The 13,950-nt window shown below is 45.3% G+C and overlaps 1 protein-coding gene across 1 annotated transcript; it reads right to left on the bottom strand.

The window, feature by feature from the left end:
- Positions 1–4,182: 4,182 nt before the first annotated feature.
- Positions 4,183–4,779, bottom strand: LOC119340645 (defensin Tk-AMP-D4-like). The gene is made up of 2 exons (XM_037612562.1): positions 4,562–4,779; positions 4,183–4,455 (listed from the first exon to the last, which is right to left on the bottom strand). Exons 1-2 carry the CDS (start codon positions 4,614–4,616, stop codon positions 4,286–4,288), a joined length of 225 nt encoding a protein of 74 aa, XP_037468459.1. The 5' UTR covers positions 4,617–4,779; the 3' UTR covers positions 4,183–4,285.
- Positions 4,780–13,950: the final 9,171 nt, after the last annotated feature.

The raw sequence follows: 13,950 nt of genomic DNA, 5'->3' as shown, positions 1-13,950 counted from the left end.
TTGCTTCCGGGCTAAGCGAACATGTTTTTGTAGGGTAGTGTTAAGTGACTACCTGCTTTTGTAGGGTAGTGTAATAACTTTTTTTTGAGCAACTTGTAGGGTAGTGTAATAACTGAGTACCCGCGAGAAAACAGGGACAGTGCAACTCTTTTGTTTGTGTGTGTGAATTTAGGGCAGTGCAAATAACATGTGAAAATACAAAGGCTGGCAAAAAAAAAAAACGTGTGAAAATAGGAAGAGCGGCCACATCTTGTGTGTAATTCTTAGTCATCTTACATTTTATTTTATATAAATATGGATGCTGCATGTTTATGTACGTTGCTTCTATATATGAAATTTCCTATTTGCCGCTCTTTCATTGGTTTATCGATGCTTCGAGCAAGCGTTCTGGCCAGCCCGTAAAGTGTTCGGCCGATCCCGGTTTAGGAAAGATTCCTCACCGGTTCTCGGAACCTTCTAGAAGGTTCCGAAACCATTTTTTATGTTACCAGGTCCACCCCCGTGCCGCTCCCGCGAGCGGCCCGGGCGGAACCCTAGATCGCTGTCGCCGCTCCCCTTCCTCGCCTTCCTTCTCCCTCGCCGCCGTCGGGCAAAGCCCGCGCGTGCGTCGGCGGCGGCGGGGCTCCCTCCCCCCTCGCGAGGCTTCTGGGTGGCGCGGGACGGCCGGCCCTTGGCGCTCGGCTCGGTAACAGGTCGGGCCGTCGGCGAATCTGGGCGGGGCTCCCCTGCTTGGTGGCGCTGCGGCGCTGGCGGCGGCGTGGTCTGCGCGGGCGGCGAGCGCGAGGGCTCCTTCTCATCCCGATCTGATGGCGCCATGGTGGCGCCGGCGCTCGGGCATGCGGCGGGGTACGCGAGGGTGGTCGGCGCGCGTCTTCCTCCTCGATCTGATGGCTTCACGGTGGAGCCAGTGCTCGGGCGGTTGGCTTTGGCAAGCGGTGGCGGGCACTGGGATCTCGGCGGCGCTCCAGCATGTGCAGGCGGCGGCGGTCCCTGTGCGCGATCGGCGGCTCCGTCTCGGACCTGGACGTCGCGGGGGATGGCGGCGGCCCGGCGTGGCCGGCGATCTGGATGCGGTGGTGCCGGCGACTCGCTGATATGCCGGTACTCCAGGGTCTGCCTGGTGGTGCTGGTGGTGACGGCGGCCCGGGCACGAGAGTTGGATCCCTTCAAACTGATCTGGGTGAAAACTTGCCTTCGGCTCCTGCTAAGGCCGGCGGTGGCGGTGCTATCTGCATCGTTCCCTTTTTGAAGGCATCGCCGTGGAGAAGTTCAAGGCCACTCTTTGCTACCTCCGGGAGAAACCCCAGATCGAATGATCGGATGACGGCGGCGCTCTGGTGTCGTTCCTTCCTTGGGGGCGTCATTCTTGGAGGTACACACGTGATCGAGGGACCAGAGGAGGGATTCTTTGGTGGAGCGGTGCTTCATCCTATACACTGATGGCGACGGATCTTGACGGCGTGGCGCAGTGCAGATTCAGAGTTCATTGTGGGAGGATGGAATCGCGCAGGAGGACGAGGCTGTCGGGCGTCGTGGTGGTGTCGATGGCAGAGAGACCTGGCACGGTACATGCAACAGTACAACTCTGAAGATGGTTGGTGGCAGGTGGCTGCGGCGGCCTCATACCCGGCAGGCGTTCTGGTTGAGGAGAGCGCCGGACTGGTAGGTGCCCCATACCCGCAGGCGTCCTGGTTGGGACCTCAGGTCTTAGATGTTTAGGTTTGGCTGCGATGTTTGTTTGGTATTAGGCCCAGACTATCTGCGCCCCTTCATCAATTGGATAGGTGTAGCGACAGTTGTTGCTTAGACGGTGGCTTAAGGGGCTGTTTGGTTTGTGACTAACTTTGCCAAAGATTGCCACACCTAAGGTTAGGCAAGTTTGACCAACTTAAGCAAGTGTTTGGTTCTAGCTACACCTTTGGCAAGCCTCACTTGGGTCCCACATGGCATACACACAAAAAGTGTGGCAAGATTCCCTTAGGCTTGCCAACTTGTGGCTTTCATTTTGATGAACTAATCTTAGGCAAGCTTGGCAAAAATGTGTGGCAAAGTGTGGCAATGCTAGGCCTAGAACCAAACAGCCCTTAGTCTTGTTGTTGTATGGCTTTATAAGGTCTTGTGAGAATAATTAATAAAGTGGTCGTATGCATCGCCCAGATGCAGAGGCCGGGGGTCATCCTCCTTTTCTAAAAAAATGTTACCAGGTTTTATGGGTTTTTCGTTTTTTTTGTTTCTTGTCTTTTTTGTTTTTCATTTTTTTTACTTCTTTTCCTTTTCAAGTTTCTTCTTTCTTTTTTAAAAAATATTTGGCATTCCAATATTGTTTGAAATTTTAATAAATGTTCGAAAATTTTAAAAAATGTTTGCTTTTCAAGAATTGGTCAGAATTTCAAAAAATTGTTTCAGTTTCTAAATTTTGTTCGCAAATTATTATTATTTTGCATTTCTTAAAAATGTTCGGCAATTTTAAAAATGTTCTTGGTTTCCAAAAACTGTTCAGAATTTCAAAAACTGGCCCCTTTTTCAGATTTAGAAATTAGAAAATGTTCACGACATATCTGCATTAGTTTACTGCTATCTTTTTGGGCTAAATTTATATGTAAGAAGCTTTTCTTGGCTGTGCACAAACCAAGCCAAAAGAATGCGGGAGCTTCCGTTATAGAATGACAGTTCTGAAAATCAAAGATCTCATATATAGTTAGACAGACTATACGGTTCTGGATAAGCTAAAGAGAAAGCTTTATAAGATGAAACTATTTCCTTTTGAAGAGAGGCAAAAGATTTGCCTCATTCATTTAATAAGAGAAATAGAGTTTATGGTCGTGTTACAACACAGACAGCGTCGCAACAACACAAATAAAGATGACCAACTACTCTCGCGTCATCAAGTATCCCAACTTTCTAGCACCCGCAGTTACCCAAAGCATGGCCTCCTTCTTGATGTTGGCGCGTAGGACCGTCGGTGGGGTACTCTTCTGACAGAACACTCGCACATTCCTCTCGTTCCAAATGGTCTAGACGATGAGCATGGTGAGCGAGGCCACCGCCTTCCTGTTGGGGGTAGATGTGTCGGAGAGGCCCACCCACCACTCTTCGATGTCCGAGAGGTGCCATGAGGATGTATCGGTACTCACCAGTTGCAGGCAGTCCTTGACTAATCCCCATAGACGGATAGAGAAGCGGCATTTGTAGAAAAGGTGGTCAACAGACTCTAGCTCCCGCTTTCGAAGTGTACAAAACTATCAATCCACCATGATTTCTTCACTTTATCATTTAGTTAACTTAATAGTGTTAGATGTTGGATGTTTAGGCTACGTCTCTCTTATTTCAGACCCTATGTGTTGAAACCGTATTCATCCAGAAAACCATATACATTCTGGTAGCAAAACTTTTAAGAAAAAGTGTAGATTTTAAAATTAATTTCACAAAGCCATAGATTTTTAGTCCAGATTATTAAACTGAGTTGTAAAAATGACACTTCAGGCTTGTCGTCCATCCATTTTTTCATGAATACGCAAAGTTGCGTATCATTCCATTGATGTTGAGGAGAGAAAAAACAGTGCCTCCCAACATATGACGTGCTAAAAATCAGTTTGCGGCGCGCTGTTCGCCTATTTTGGTGCGGCGGCCGCTGTAAAATGCAGCGTGCGCGTGTAGCTCCAGCAGGCGCTGTCGCTCAAACAACATATGCGCTCAAAACACAAGAAAAAAAAAATCTTCAGGTACTTTTGGTTCTCCACCAAGTCTTGGCCAAATCTTCAGGTGTGGTGCTATGTCTACTCCCACGATTTACTTTTCTTTCTTTCTTTCTTTCTTTCAAAATATGACTTTCCTTTTAGACTTCTACTCCCTTCGTTTCTAAATGTAAGTATTTTAAGATATTTTGCTACAAACTACATACGGATGTATATACATATATTTTAGAGAGTAATTCACTCATTTTGCTCCGTATGTAGTCCATAATGAATCTCTAAAATGACTTATATTTAGGAACGGAGGGAGTAGTAAAGTTTCATGTCTCATTTGTTCGTTTTTAAGCTTATATTCGTTTCAACCCCGAGAACGGTAGCCGCTCCAGTTCCAGAGTGTTGGGTTATTCAACTTGAACTGTTCCCTGCCGAAACTTTATTCGAATTATATGATGTTCATGTACTTCTAGCAGTAGCACTCACATATGCATCATACATGCATAGATGCAGATCTGGTATTATTATTCAGTAGTTATTATTATTATTATTATTATTATTACACGGAAGCATGTGTGCAAGAAGATTACAGGGGCCATCTAGCAGTCCTTGGTGCAGACACAACGTCGGTGGTCGCATTTGCCTCCGGTGAAATACTCGGTCAGGCAAACACTTGCACAGTTGCGGTCGCTCAGGCACAGCCCCACAAACTTGTGGCTCTCTGAAGTACAGTCCCTCGCCAAAGCTACCTGCGCCGCTCCCTGGAACCCTACACGGGCAAATTGATAAGAGGAAATCAGCCATCTCACATACTACCTCCGTTCCAAAATATATGACGTTTTGGTACATAATTATAGTAAGTACAGCATACACACCTGTGGCCACAAGGAGCAGGAAGACGACCACAAAGACCTTCATGGACCGGTCCATTTAGTTTTCTTGTGAAAGATTGAGAGGTCCTATGCCAGATTGAGACCTTCAAGATGGATTCTATGATGGATGAATGTAAAGGAGGGAGGGGGGCTTGCTTATATACTTGCAGTGGCACGCATATATCTTCCTTGCTTCCAGGCTAAGCGAACATATTTTTGTAGGGTGGTATAACTGAGTGGGTACTGAGTACCCGCAAGAAAACATATATAGTACAGCCTTTTTTGTTTGTGTGTGCGTAAATTTACGCTAGTGCAGGCTAAGCGAACATATTTTTGTAGGGTAGTATAACTGAGTGGTAGTGTAATAACTAAGTACCCGCAAGAAAACAGAGATAGTACAAGCTTTTTTATTTGTGTGTGTGTAAATTTACGCTGGTGCAGGCTAAGCAAACATATTTTTGTAGGGTAGTATAACTGAGTGAGTAGTGTAATAACTGAGTACCTACAAGAAAACAGAGATAGTACCCCTTTTTTGTTTGTGTGTGCGTAAAAAATGAAAAATACTACTACATTGGATTCATATTAATTATGCTGCTTTAGTATCACTTTATTTTCCGTAGATTTCAGTCCGATGCTGCATGTTATTTACGTTGCTGATATATATTGCTGCTCTGTTCGATGTATGAACTGCCTTTTTGGCTCCATTTAGCAAGTCTAAATAATGTTAATCAAAATATTTTAACCTATCAAGCCTATGAGCTCTTATGGTCTTATGATGTGAGAGCATCTCCAATAGATGATGTAGGTGTATAAATAACAACTTTTTACATCTTCAAGGCCAAAAAAAAGCTGCTACAATAGATGATATAGATGTATAAATTTTTAGTGATGTAAAATACAATACTTGGAGATCCAACCGCGCGTGCAGCCAACTATCGAATCTGAAACTTTCAACCGCTTGCCCGTCTCCCGAGGGCTGCCCGCCGGCTGCCGCTTAGCCCCATGGCCAACTCTGATGACCCCCCTCCCAGTCGCCGCCTTCGCTGGTCTGACCCACCTCGCCGCGGCCGCCGCCTGCGCAACCACCTTCATTGACCCCGCCTCCGCCGCCATGCCGCCCCGGTTTCGCCTCACCTCGGCCAGTCGCCGCCGCAGGAACAAGTGCGCCTTCGGTGATGAAGCAGTTGGCGGCTAAACCCCGTGGTGGAGGCGCGAAGCGGCCGGCGATGTGCAACCCTGCCACGGCTCCATCTCGAGTGGCGAAGAAGACAAAGGCGGCCGCGACTGCTTCGGCCGATTCTATGCCGCTGGCGGCCACGACAACTGCCGCCGGACATGGGCCTTCTCCACCACCGCAAGCCCCGCCACCGCCCATGGAGGAAGATGCGGCCACACCCGCGACCACCGCCTCGACGAAATGTCGCAAAGGTATTTTTCTTCTTTTTGTTTGTTATTTTCATTTCTGGTATGAATAAAATGTGAGATAATGTGTACGTCCATTTGTAGTCTTGATGATGAAGCATTCATGCACGTGACAAATGGCCTAAACGAAGATTATTTCTCTCAAGGGTATGCATGACAAGAATATGATACTCAATATCATGATGATAATCTCGACATGGACGATGAGGGCTTTATTCCCAAGGGAAGAACCACAAATTATACCAACGCCGAAGATGGTTTGATTTGCACCGCATGGAAGTGAATCTCCATTGATGCATCCATGGGGAGTGACCAAGCCACGAACACCTATTGGGACCGCATCAAGGAATATTTTGTGAGTGCAACACTAGTGGTCATTATAGATCAAGGAATTTTATTCGTCAACATTGGGGCACAATCAACGACGAATGCCAAAAGTGGGCGCGTTGCTTGACAAATGTTGCTCGCATGAACCCTAGTGGTTGCAGTGATAGTGACATGCTAATTGCTTGCTACTTGTGTTTGTTTTCTCTGCATTGCCCAAGTCTGCATATGTTCCTAAATTAATGATGTCACTTTTGTTGTTTTGTTGTAGAAAATGATTGCGCAAGGTTTGTTTTGAGAAACAAACAACAAAGGAGAGGAGAGGAAAAAGAAAGGAAAATCCTTCACTTTCCATCAACAAGGAGCTCAAGGATGAGGAGAAGTGAAAGACTTGAGAACTTTATGATGCTTTGAAGAAGAAAAGTGTGGTTGTTGATCGTGAGGATTGATGATGATGGCCATGGTGAGGAGAGAAGGAGCCTCACTCCTCACTCAACGACCAAATCATATAGGCCGGATGGAAATAAGCGAGGAAAGACTATGCCGAGAAAAAAAGTTGAAGTCAAAATAAATGGAAGAGAGGAGGAAGTCGAGAGGCGGAGGGCGGCGGCCAAGGAGAAAGGTGGCGGCCGAAGAGCTCAAGATGGTGGAGGAGAAGGCACTCAAGTTTATGTTCGTCGTGGCTAAATCTCCAGTTGTGGTGCTATGTCTGCTCCCACGCTTTAGTTTTCTTTCTAGACTTCAGTAAAGCTTCATGTCTCATTTGTTCTATAGTTTTGAAGCTTTATATTCGTTTCCACCGCCAAAACGGTAGCAGCTCCAATTCTGGGGTGTTGGGTTATTCAACTTGAACTGGCTCCCATTGAAACTTTGTTCGGATTACATGATGTTCATATACTTCCTAGAGGAAAAAATAGTCCGCCGAGCTCCTCAGTCGCTCCCGCGAGCGGCCAGGAGCTAATCCTAGACGCCGCGAGCGTAACACCCCTGCGCCCCTCCTCCCCTCACCACTGCCGGCAGGCGTCGCCGGGCAAAGCCTGCACGGCGCGGCGACAAAGGGTCATTTCCTCCTCCTCAGAATGGGACGGCGCGGGACGACCACTCCAGCAGGCGTTCGTGGGTCGGGCACGGTGCTCGTGCTTGCATGACGAGGATGCGCAGGGGACGGCGCTTGGAGGCGTGTTGTAGGCGCGCGGGCGCGTAGGGTTGCTCAGCTGGCGCGGATCTGATGCGCGTGGGGTTCATCGTGGTGCGCGTTGGATCTATGGCCCGGGCGGGGCCGTGTAAGCGGAACGGCGGTGGCGCAAGGGGTGGTCCAGAGGCATGGCAGTGGCGCAAGGGGCCGTGCAGAGTCACGACAGCAGCGCAAGGGGGCTGTTCAGAGGCACGGCGGCGGCGCGGGGTGGTCCAGCCGGCGCGGATCTGCCGTGTCTGGGTCACACAGAGGCGCGGGGCACTTCTGCGACTTGGGCGTGGCTGTGCAGAAGGCACGGGGCGCATTTCAAGTCTGTAGGAAGCCTCAGGGGCCTGATGGTCACGCAGTGGCCGCCGTGATGTTGCAGCTCCGACGGTGTGGCTCGGTGGCAAGGGCGGCATGGAAGGACGGCTCCATGTGGCGAGTGCAATGGAACTGGTCTCCGGCGGGCATGAGGTGGCGCGCGTTGGGTGTGTCGGCGTGCCTGTTGTATGGCTGCTTCCCGCAACCATTGTGGTTCTTGGCATCGGGCAGTGCTCCTCTGCTTCCTGCTGGCATGGTGCTCAGTGGGGTGCGGCGGCTTTCGCTGTGATACGTCTCCAACGTATCTATAATTTATGAAGCATTCATGCTATTTTATTATTTGTTTTGAATGATTACGGGCTTTATTATACACTTTTATATTACTTTTGGGACTAACCTATTAATCGGAGGCCCAGCCCATATTGCTGTTTTATTGCCTGTTTCAGTATTTCGAAGAAAAGGAATATCAAACGGAGTCCAAATGGAATGAAACCTTCGGCAGCGTGATTTTTTGGAAGAATGTGATCCAAGAGACTTGGAGTTCACGTCAGAAGATCCTCGAGGCAGCCACAAGATAGGAGGGCGCCCCCCCTGTAGGGCGCGCCCCCCTGTCTCGTGGGCCCCTCGAGCACCTCCCGACCGACTTCTTTCGCCTATATAAGCCTACGTACCCTAAAAACATCGAATATCAAGATAGATCGGGAGTTCCGCCGCCGCAAGCCTCTGTAGCCACCAAAAACCTCTCGGGAGTCCGTTCCGGCACCCTGCCGGAGGGGGAATCCATCACCTGTGGCCATCTTCATCATCCCGGCGCTCTCCATGACGAGGAGGGAGTAGTTCACCCTTGAGGCTGAGGGTATGTACCAGTAGCTATGTGTTTGATCTCTCTCTCTCGTGTTCTCTCTATGGCACGATCTTGATGTATCGCGAGCTTTGCTATTATAGTTGGATCTTATGATGTTTCTCCCCCTCTACTCTCTTGTGATGAATTGAATTTCCCTCTTGAAGTTATCTTATCGGATTGAGTCTTTATTTGAGAACACTTGATGTATGTCTTGCCGTGTTTATTTGTGGTGACAATGGGATATCACATGCCACTTGATGTATGTTTTGGTGAACAACTTGCGGGTTCCGCCCATGAACCTATGCATAGGGGTTGGCACACGTTTTCTTGACTCTCTGATACGTCTCCGTCGTATCTATAATTTTTTATTGTTCCATGCCAATATTCTACAACTTTTATATACTTTTGGCAACTTTTTATACTTTTTTTGGGACTAACATATTGATCCAGTGCCCAGTGCCAGTTCCTGTCTGTTGCATGTTTTTTGTTTCGCAGAAACCCAATATCAAACGGAGTCCAAACGGGATAAAAACGGACGGAGACTTTTTTGGAATATTTATGATTTTTGGGAAGTGAAATCAACGCGAAACAGTGTCCGCGGTGGCCACGAAACAGGGGGGCGTGCCCTCCCCCCCTGGGCGCGGCCTGGGCTCTCGTGGGCCACCCGTAAGGCGGTTGACGCTCTTCTTTTGGAGCAAGAAAGCTAATTTTATGAGAAAGATCTGGGCGAAAGATTCACCCCAATCGGAGTTACGGATCTCCGGATATTTAAAAAACGGTGAAGGGGTAGAATCTGAGAACGCAGAAACAGAGAGATAGATCCAATCCCGGAGGGGCTCTCGCCCCTCCCACGCCATGGGAGCCAAGGACCAGAGGGGAAACCCTTCTCCCATCTAGGGAGGAAGTCAAGGAAGAAGAAGAAGAAGGGGGGCTCTCTCCCCCTTGCTTCCGGTGGCGCCGGAACACCGCCGGGGGCCATCATCATCACCGCGATCTTCACCAACACCGCCATCATCTTCACCAACATCTCCATCACCTTCCCCCTTCTATATCCAGTGGTCCACTCTCCCGCAACCCGCTGTACCCTCTACTTGAACATGGCGCTTTATGCTTCATATTATTATCCAATGATGTGTTGCCATCCTATGATGTCTGAGTAGATTTTCGTTGTCCTACCGGTGATTGATGAATTGCTATGATTGGTTTGAGTTGCATGTTTTATTATTGGTGCTGTCCTATTGTGCCCTCCGTGTCGCGCAAGCGTGAGGGATTCCCGTTGTAGGGTTTGCAATATGTTTATGATTTTCTTATGGTGGGTGGCGTGAGTGACAGAAGCACAAACCCGAGTAAGTAGATTGTTTGCGTATGGGATAAAAGGGGACTTGATACTTTAATGCTATGGTTGGATTTTACCTTAATGAATCTTTAGTATTTGTGGATGCTTGCTAGAGTTCCAATCATAAGTGCATAGAATTCCAAGTAAGGGACGATATGTTAGCTTATGCCTCTCCCTCAAATAGAATTGCAATAGTGTTTATCGGTCTAGTAACATAGTCAGTTGCTTAGGGACAATTTCACAACTCCTACCACCAGTTTTCCACACTCTCTATATTTACTTTATTGAATCTTTATCTAAACAGCACCTAGTTTATATTTACGTGTTCTTTATTTTCTTGCAAACCTATCCTATCACACCTACAAAGTACTTCTAGTTTCATACTTGTTCTAGGTAAAGCGAACGTCAAGCGTGCGTAGAGTCGTATCAGTGGCTGATAGGACTTGAGAGAGTATTTGTTCTACCTTTAGCTCCTCGTTGGGTTCGACACTCTTACTTATCGAAAGAGGCTACAACTATCCCGTATACTTGCGGGTTATCAAGACCTTTTTTTGGCGCCGTTGCCGGGGAGTCATAGCGTGGGGTGAATATTCTCATGTGTGCTTGTTTGCTTTATCACTAAGTAATTTTTATTTGATGTCCTAAGTTGTTCTCTATCTTTAGTTATGGATATGGAACGCAAAATACCAAAAACATTAGGTGTACTTGCTACTCATGAGGATGGGGTAACTCCTAAAACCCTTTATTCTCATTATGCGAAAGATATTGTGTACTACTTTGATAATCCGGAGAAAACCCCATTCAACTTTATAATGGGAGACACGTTGGATCAATGTGAATACTTTAGGGATTATCGTTCGACACAAAAAGGGAAACTATTATGGGATCAATTTATTATGTTGCGTTGGTATGCCTGGAATCTATGCTTGAGATATGATATTACTTGTTGCTCTAGGATGGAGGCTCCACACCTTCCCTTTTCATGCAAATTTAATGATAATGAAACCTTAGCTTCTTATGCTAATGGTATATATGATTACTATGATGTGGAACAAATTGAAGAATTTGTTGCTTTTAAGGCTTCTTATGAAATTGAATCTTTGTTTGAAAAGTATGAAGCTTTAGATGATGATGCTTATAGGCCTGAAAATCTTGCTATACTTAGATATTGCTATGAAAATTATGAATACAATTACTATATTAATGCATTTATTGAGAAAGTCTCCGATGTCCAAGAAGAGACTAATATTTTGCAGGAAGCTATTGAAGAAGAAATTGATGAAACTGTGAGCTCATTGGATGAAAAAGATGATGAGGAGAGCGAAGAACAAAAGGAGGAAGAGCGGATTAGCTACCCGTGCCCACCTTCTAATGAGAGTAACCCTCCAACTCATACATTATTTAATTTCCCTTCGTGCTTACCGAATGATGATTGCTATGATGATTGCTATGGTCCCTTGAATTTGTTTGAAATATCCCTTTTTGATGATGCTTGCTATGCTTGTGGCCAAGATGCCAATATGAATTATGTTTATGGAGATGAACTTGCTATAGTTCCTTATGTTAAACATGAAATTGTTACTATTGCACCCACGCATGATAGTCCTATTATCTTTTTGAATTCTCCAAACTACACTATATCGGAGAAGTTTGTGCTTATTAAGGATTATATTGATGAGTTGCCTTTTACCATTGCACATGATGATGAATGTAATATGCATGTGCTTGCTGCTCCTACTTGCAATTATTATGAGAGAGGAACTATTTATCCACCTCTCTATGTTTCCAATACGACAAATTTGCAAGAAACTGTTTATACTATGCATTGGCCTTTACTATGTGTGCATGAATTGTTCTTTTATGACATGCCGATGCATAGGAAGAGAGTTAGACTTCGTTGTTGCATGATATATGTTACTTTGTGCTCACTACTAAATTACAAATCATTGTTAATTAAAATTGGCTTTGATATACCTTGGGATCCGGGCGGATCCATTACTTGAGCACTATATGCCTAGCTTAATGGCTTTAAAGAAAGCGCTGCCAAGGAGACAACCCGGAAGTTTTAGAGAGTCACTTATTTCTGTTGAGTGCTTTTATATAGTTTAAAAAAATAAAAATAAAGAGGGGAACCTAAAAACTTTTCAAAAAGGAAAGTGAAAGTGAGAAAGACAAGCATTGTTGAAGTGGGAGCTAGCCTTGAACTTTGTTCATGCTCACGGAAACTTTGTGAATCTTGATTACAGAAACTTTTCAACAAAAATAATTATACCCTTGTACAATTCCATTGTATTATAAAAATAATGTGCCAAGTTTTGCCTTTAGGTTTGTTTACAATGCTTGTTGGTTTGCACGGTGCAGGATTTTACATTTTTAACTGGAACGTCAAATGGTTCTGATTCCTTTTGCACTGTCTTGATGTACAACTTGTTTATTTTTCCTAATTTTGGTAGAAGTTTTGGGGTACCAGAAGTATGGTGGATGTTCAGATTGCTACAGACTGTTCTGTTTTTGACAAATTCTGTTTTTGATGCATAGTTTGCTTGTTTTGATGAATCTATCAATTTATATCAGTGGATTAAGCCATGAAAAAGTTATATTACAGTAGACACAATGCAAAAACAAAATATGAATTGGTTTTCAACAGTACTTAGAGTGGTGATTTTCTTTATTATACTAACGGATCTTATCGATTTTTATGTTGAAGTTTTGTGTGGATGAAGTGTCTAAACGAGGAGGTCTCGGTATGAGGAAAAGGAAGAGAGGCAAGAGCTCAAGCTTGGGGATGCCCGAGGCACCCCAAGTAAATATTCAAGGAGACTCAAGCGTCTAAGCTTGGGGATGCCCCGGAAGGCATCCCCTCTTTCTTCAACAAGTATCGGTATGTTTTTGTATTTGTTTCGTTTGTGCATTATGTGCAAGTCTTGGAGCGTCTTTTGCATTTAGTTTTCATTTTTCTTTTTTGCACCATGCTGGTATGAGATAGTCCTTGGTTGATTTATAGAATGCTCATTGCACTTCACTTATATCTTTTGAGTGTGGCTTTATAGAATGCTTCATATGCTTCACTTATATCATTTGAAGTTTGGATTGCCTGTTTCTCTTCACATAGAAAACTGCCATTTGTAGAATGCTCTTTTGCTTCACTTATATTTGTTAGAGCATGGGCATATCTTTTGTAGAAAGAATTAAAATCTTTTGCTTCACTTATATCTACTTAGAGAGATGACAGGAGTTGGTCATTCACATGGTTAGTCATAAAATCCTACATAAACTTGTAGATCGCTGAATATGATATGTTTGATTCCTTGCAATAGTTTTGCGATATAAAGGTGCTGATATTAGAGTCATGCTAGTGGGTGGTTGTGGATTGTAGAGACACTTGTGTTGAGGTTTGCAAGTCCCGTAGCATGCACGTATGGTAACCGTTGTGTGACAAATTTGAAGCATGAGGTGTTTCTTTGATTGTCTTCCTTATGAGTGGCGGCCGGGGACGAGCGATGGTCTTTTCCTACCAATCTATCCCCCTAGGGGCATGCGTAGTAGTACTTTCCTTCGAGGGCTAATAAATTCTTGCAATAAGTATATGAGTTCTTTATGACTAATGTGAGTCCATGGATTATACACACTTTTACCTTTCCATCATTGCTAGCCTCTTCGGTACCGTGCATTGCCCTTTCTCACCTTGAGAGTTGGTGCAAACTTCGCCGGTGCATCCAAACCCCGTGATACGATACGCTCTATCACACATAAGCCTCATTATATCTTCCTCAAAATAGCCACCATACCTACCTATCATGGCATTTCCATAGCCATTTCGAGATATATTGCCATGCAACTTTCATCATCATCATATACATGACTTGAGCATTCATTGTCATATTGCTTTGCATGATCGTAAGATAGCTAGTTCATTGCACATCCCGGTACACCGCCGAAAGCATTCATATAGAGTCATATCTTTGTTC

The sequence above is a fragment of the Triticum dicoccoides genome, chromosome 7B (assembly GCF_002162155.2).
Source record: "Triticum dicoccoides isolate Atlit2015 ecotype Zavitan chromosome 7B, WEW_v2.0, whole genome shotgun sequence".
Taxonomy (NCBI): domain Eukaryota; kingdom Viridiplantae; phylum Streptophyta; class Magnoliopsida; order Poales; family Poaceae; genus Triticum; species Triticum dicoccoides.
The sequence above is the reverse complement of the archived record's forward strand: the minus strand, read 5'-3'. Positions and strand labels throughout refer to the sequence as shown.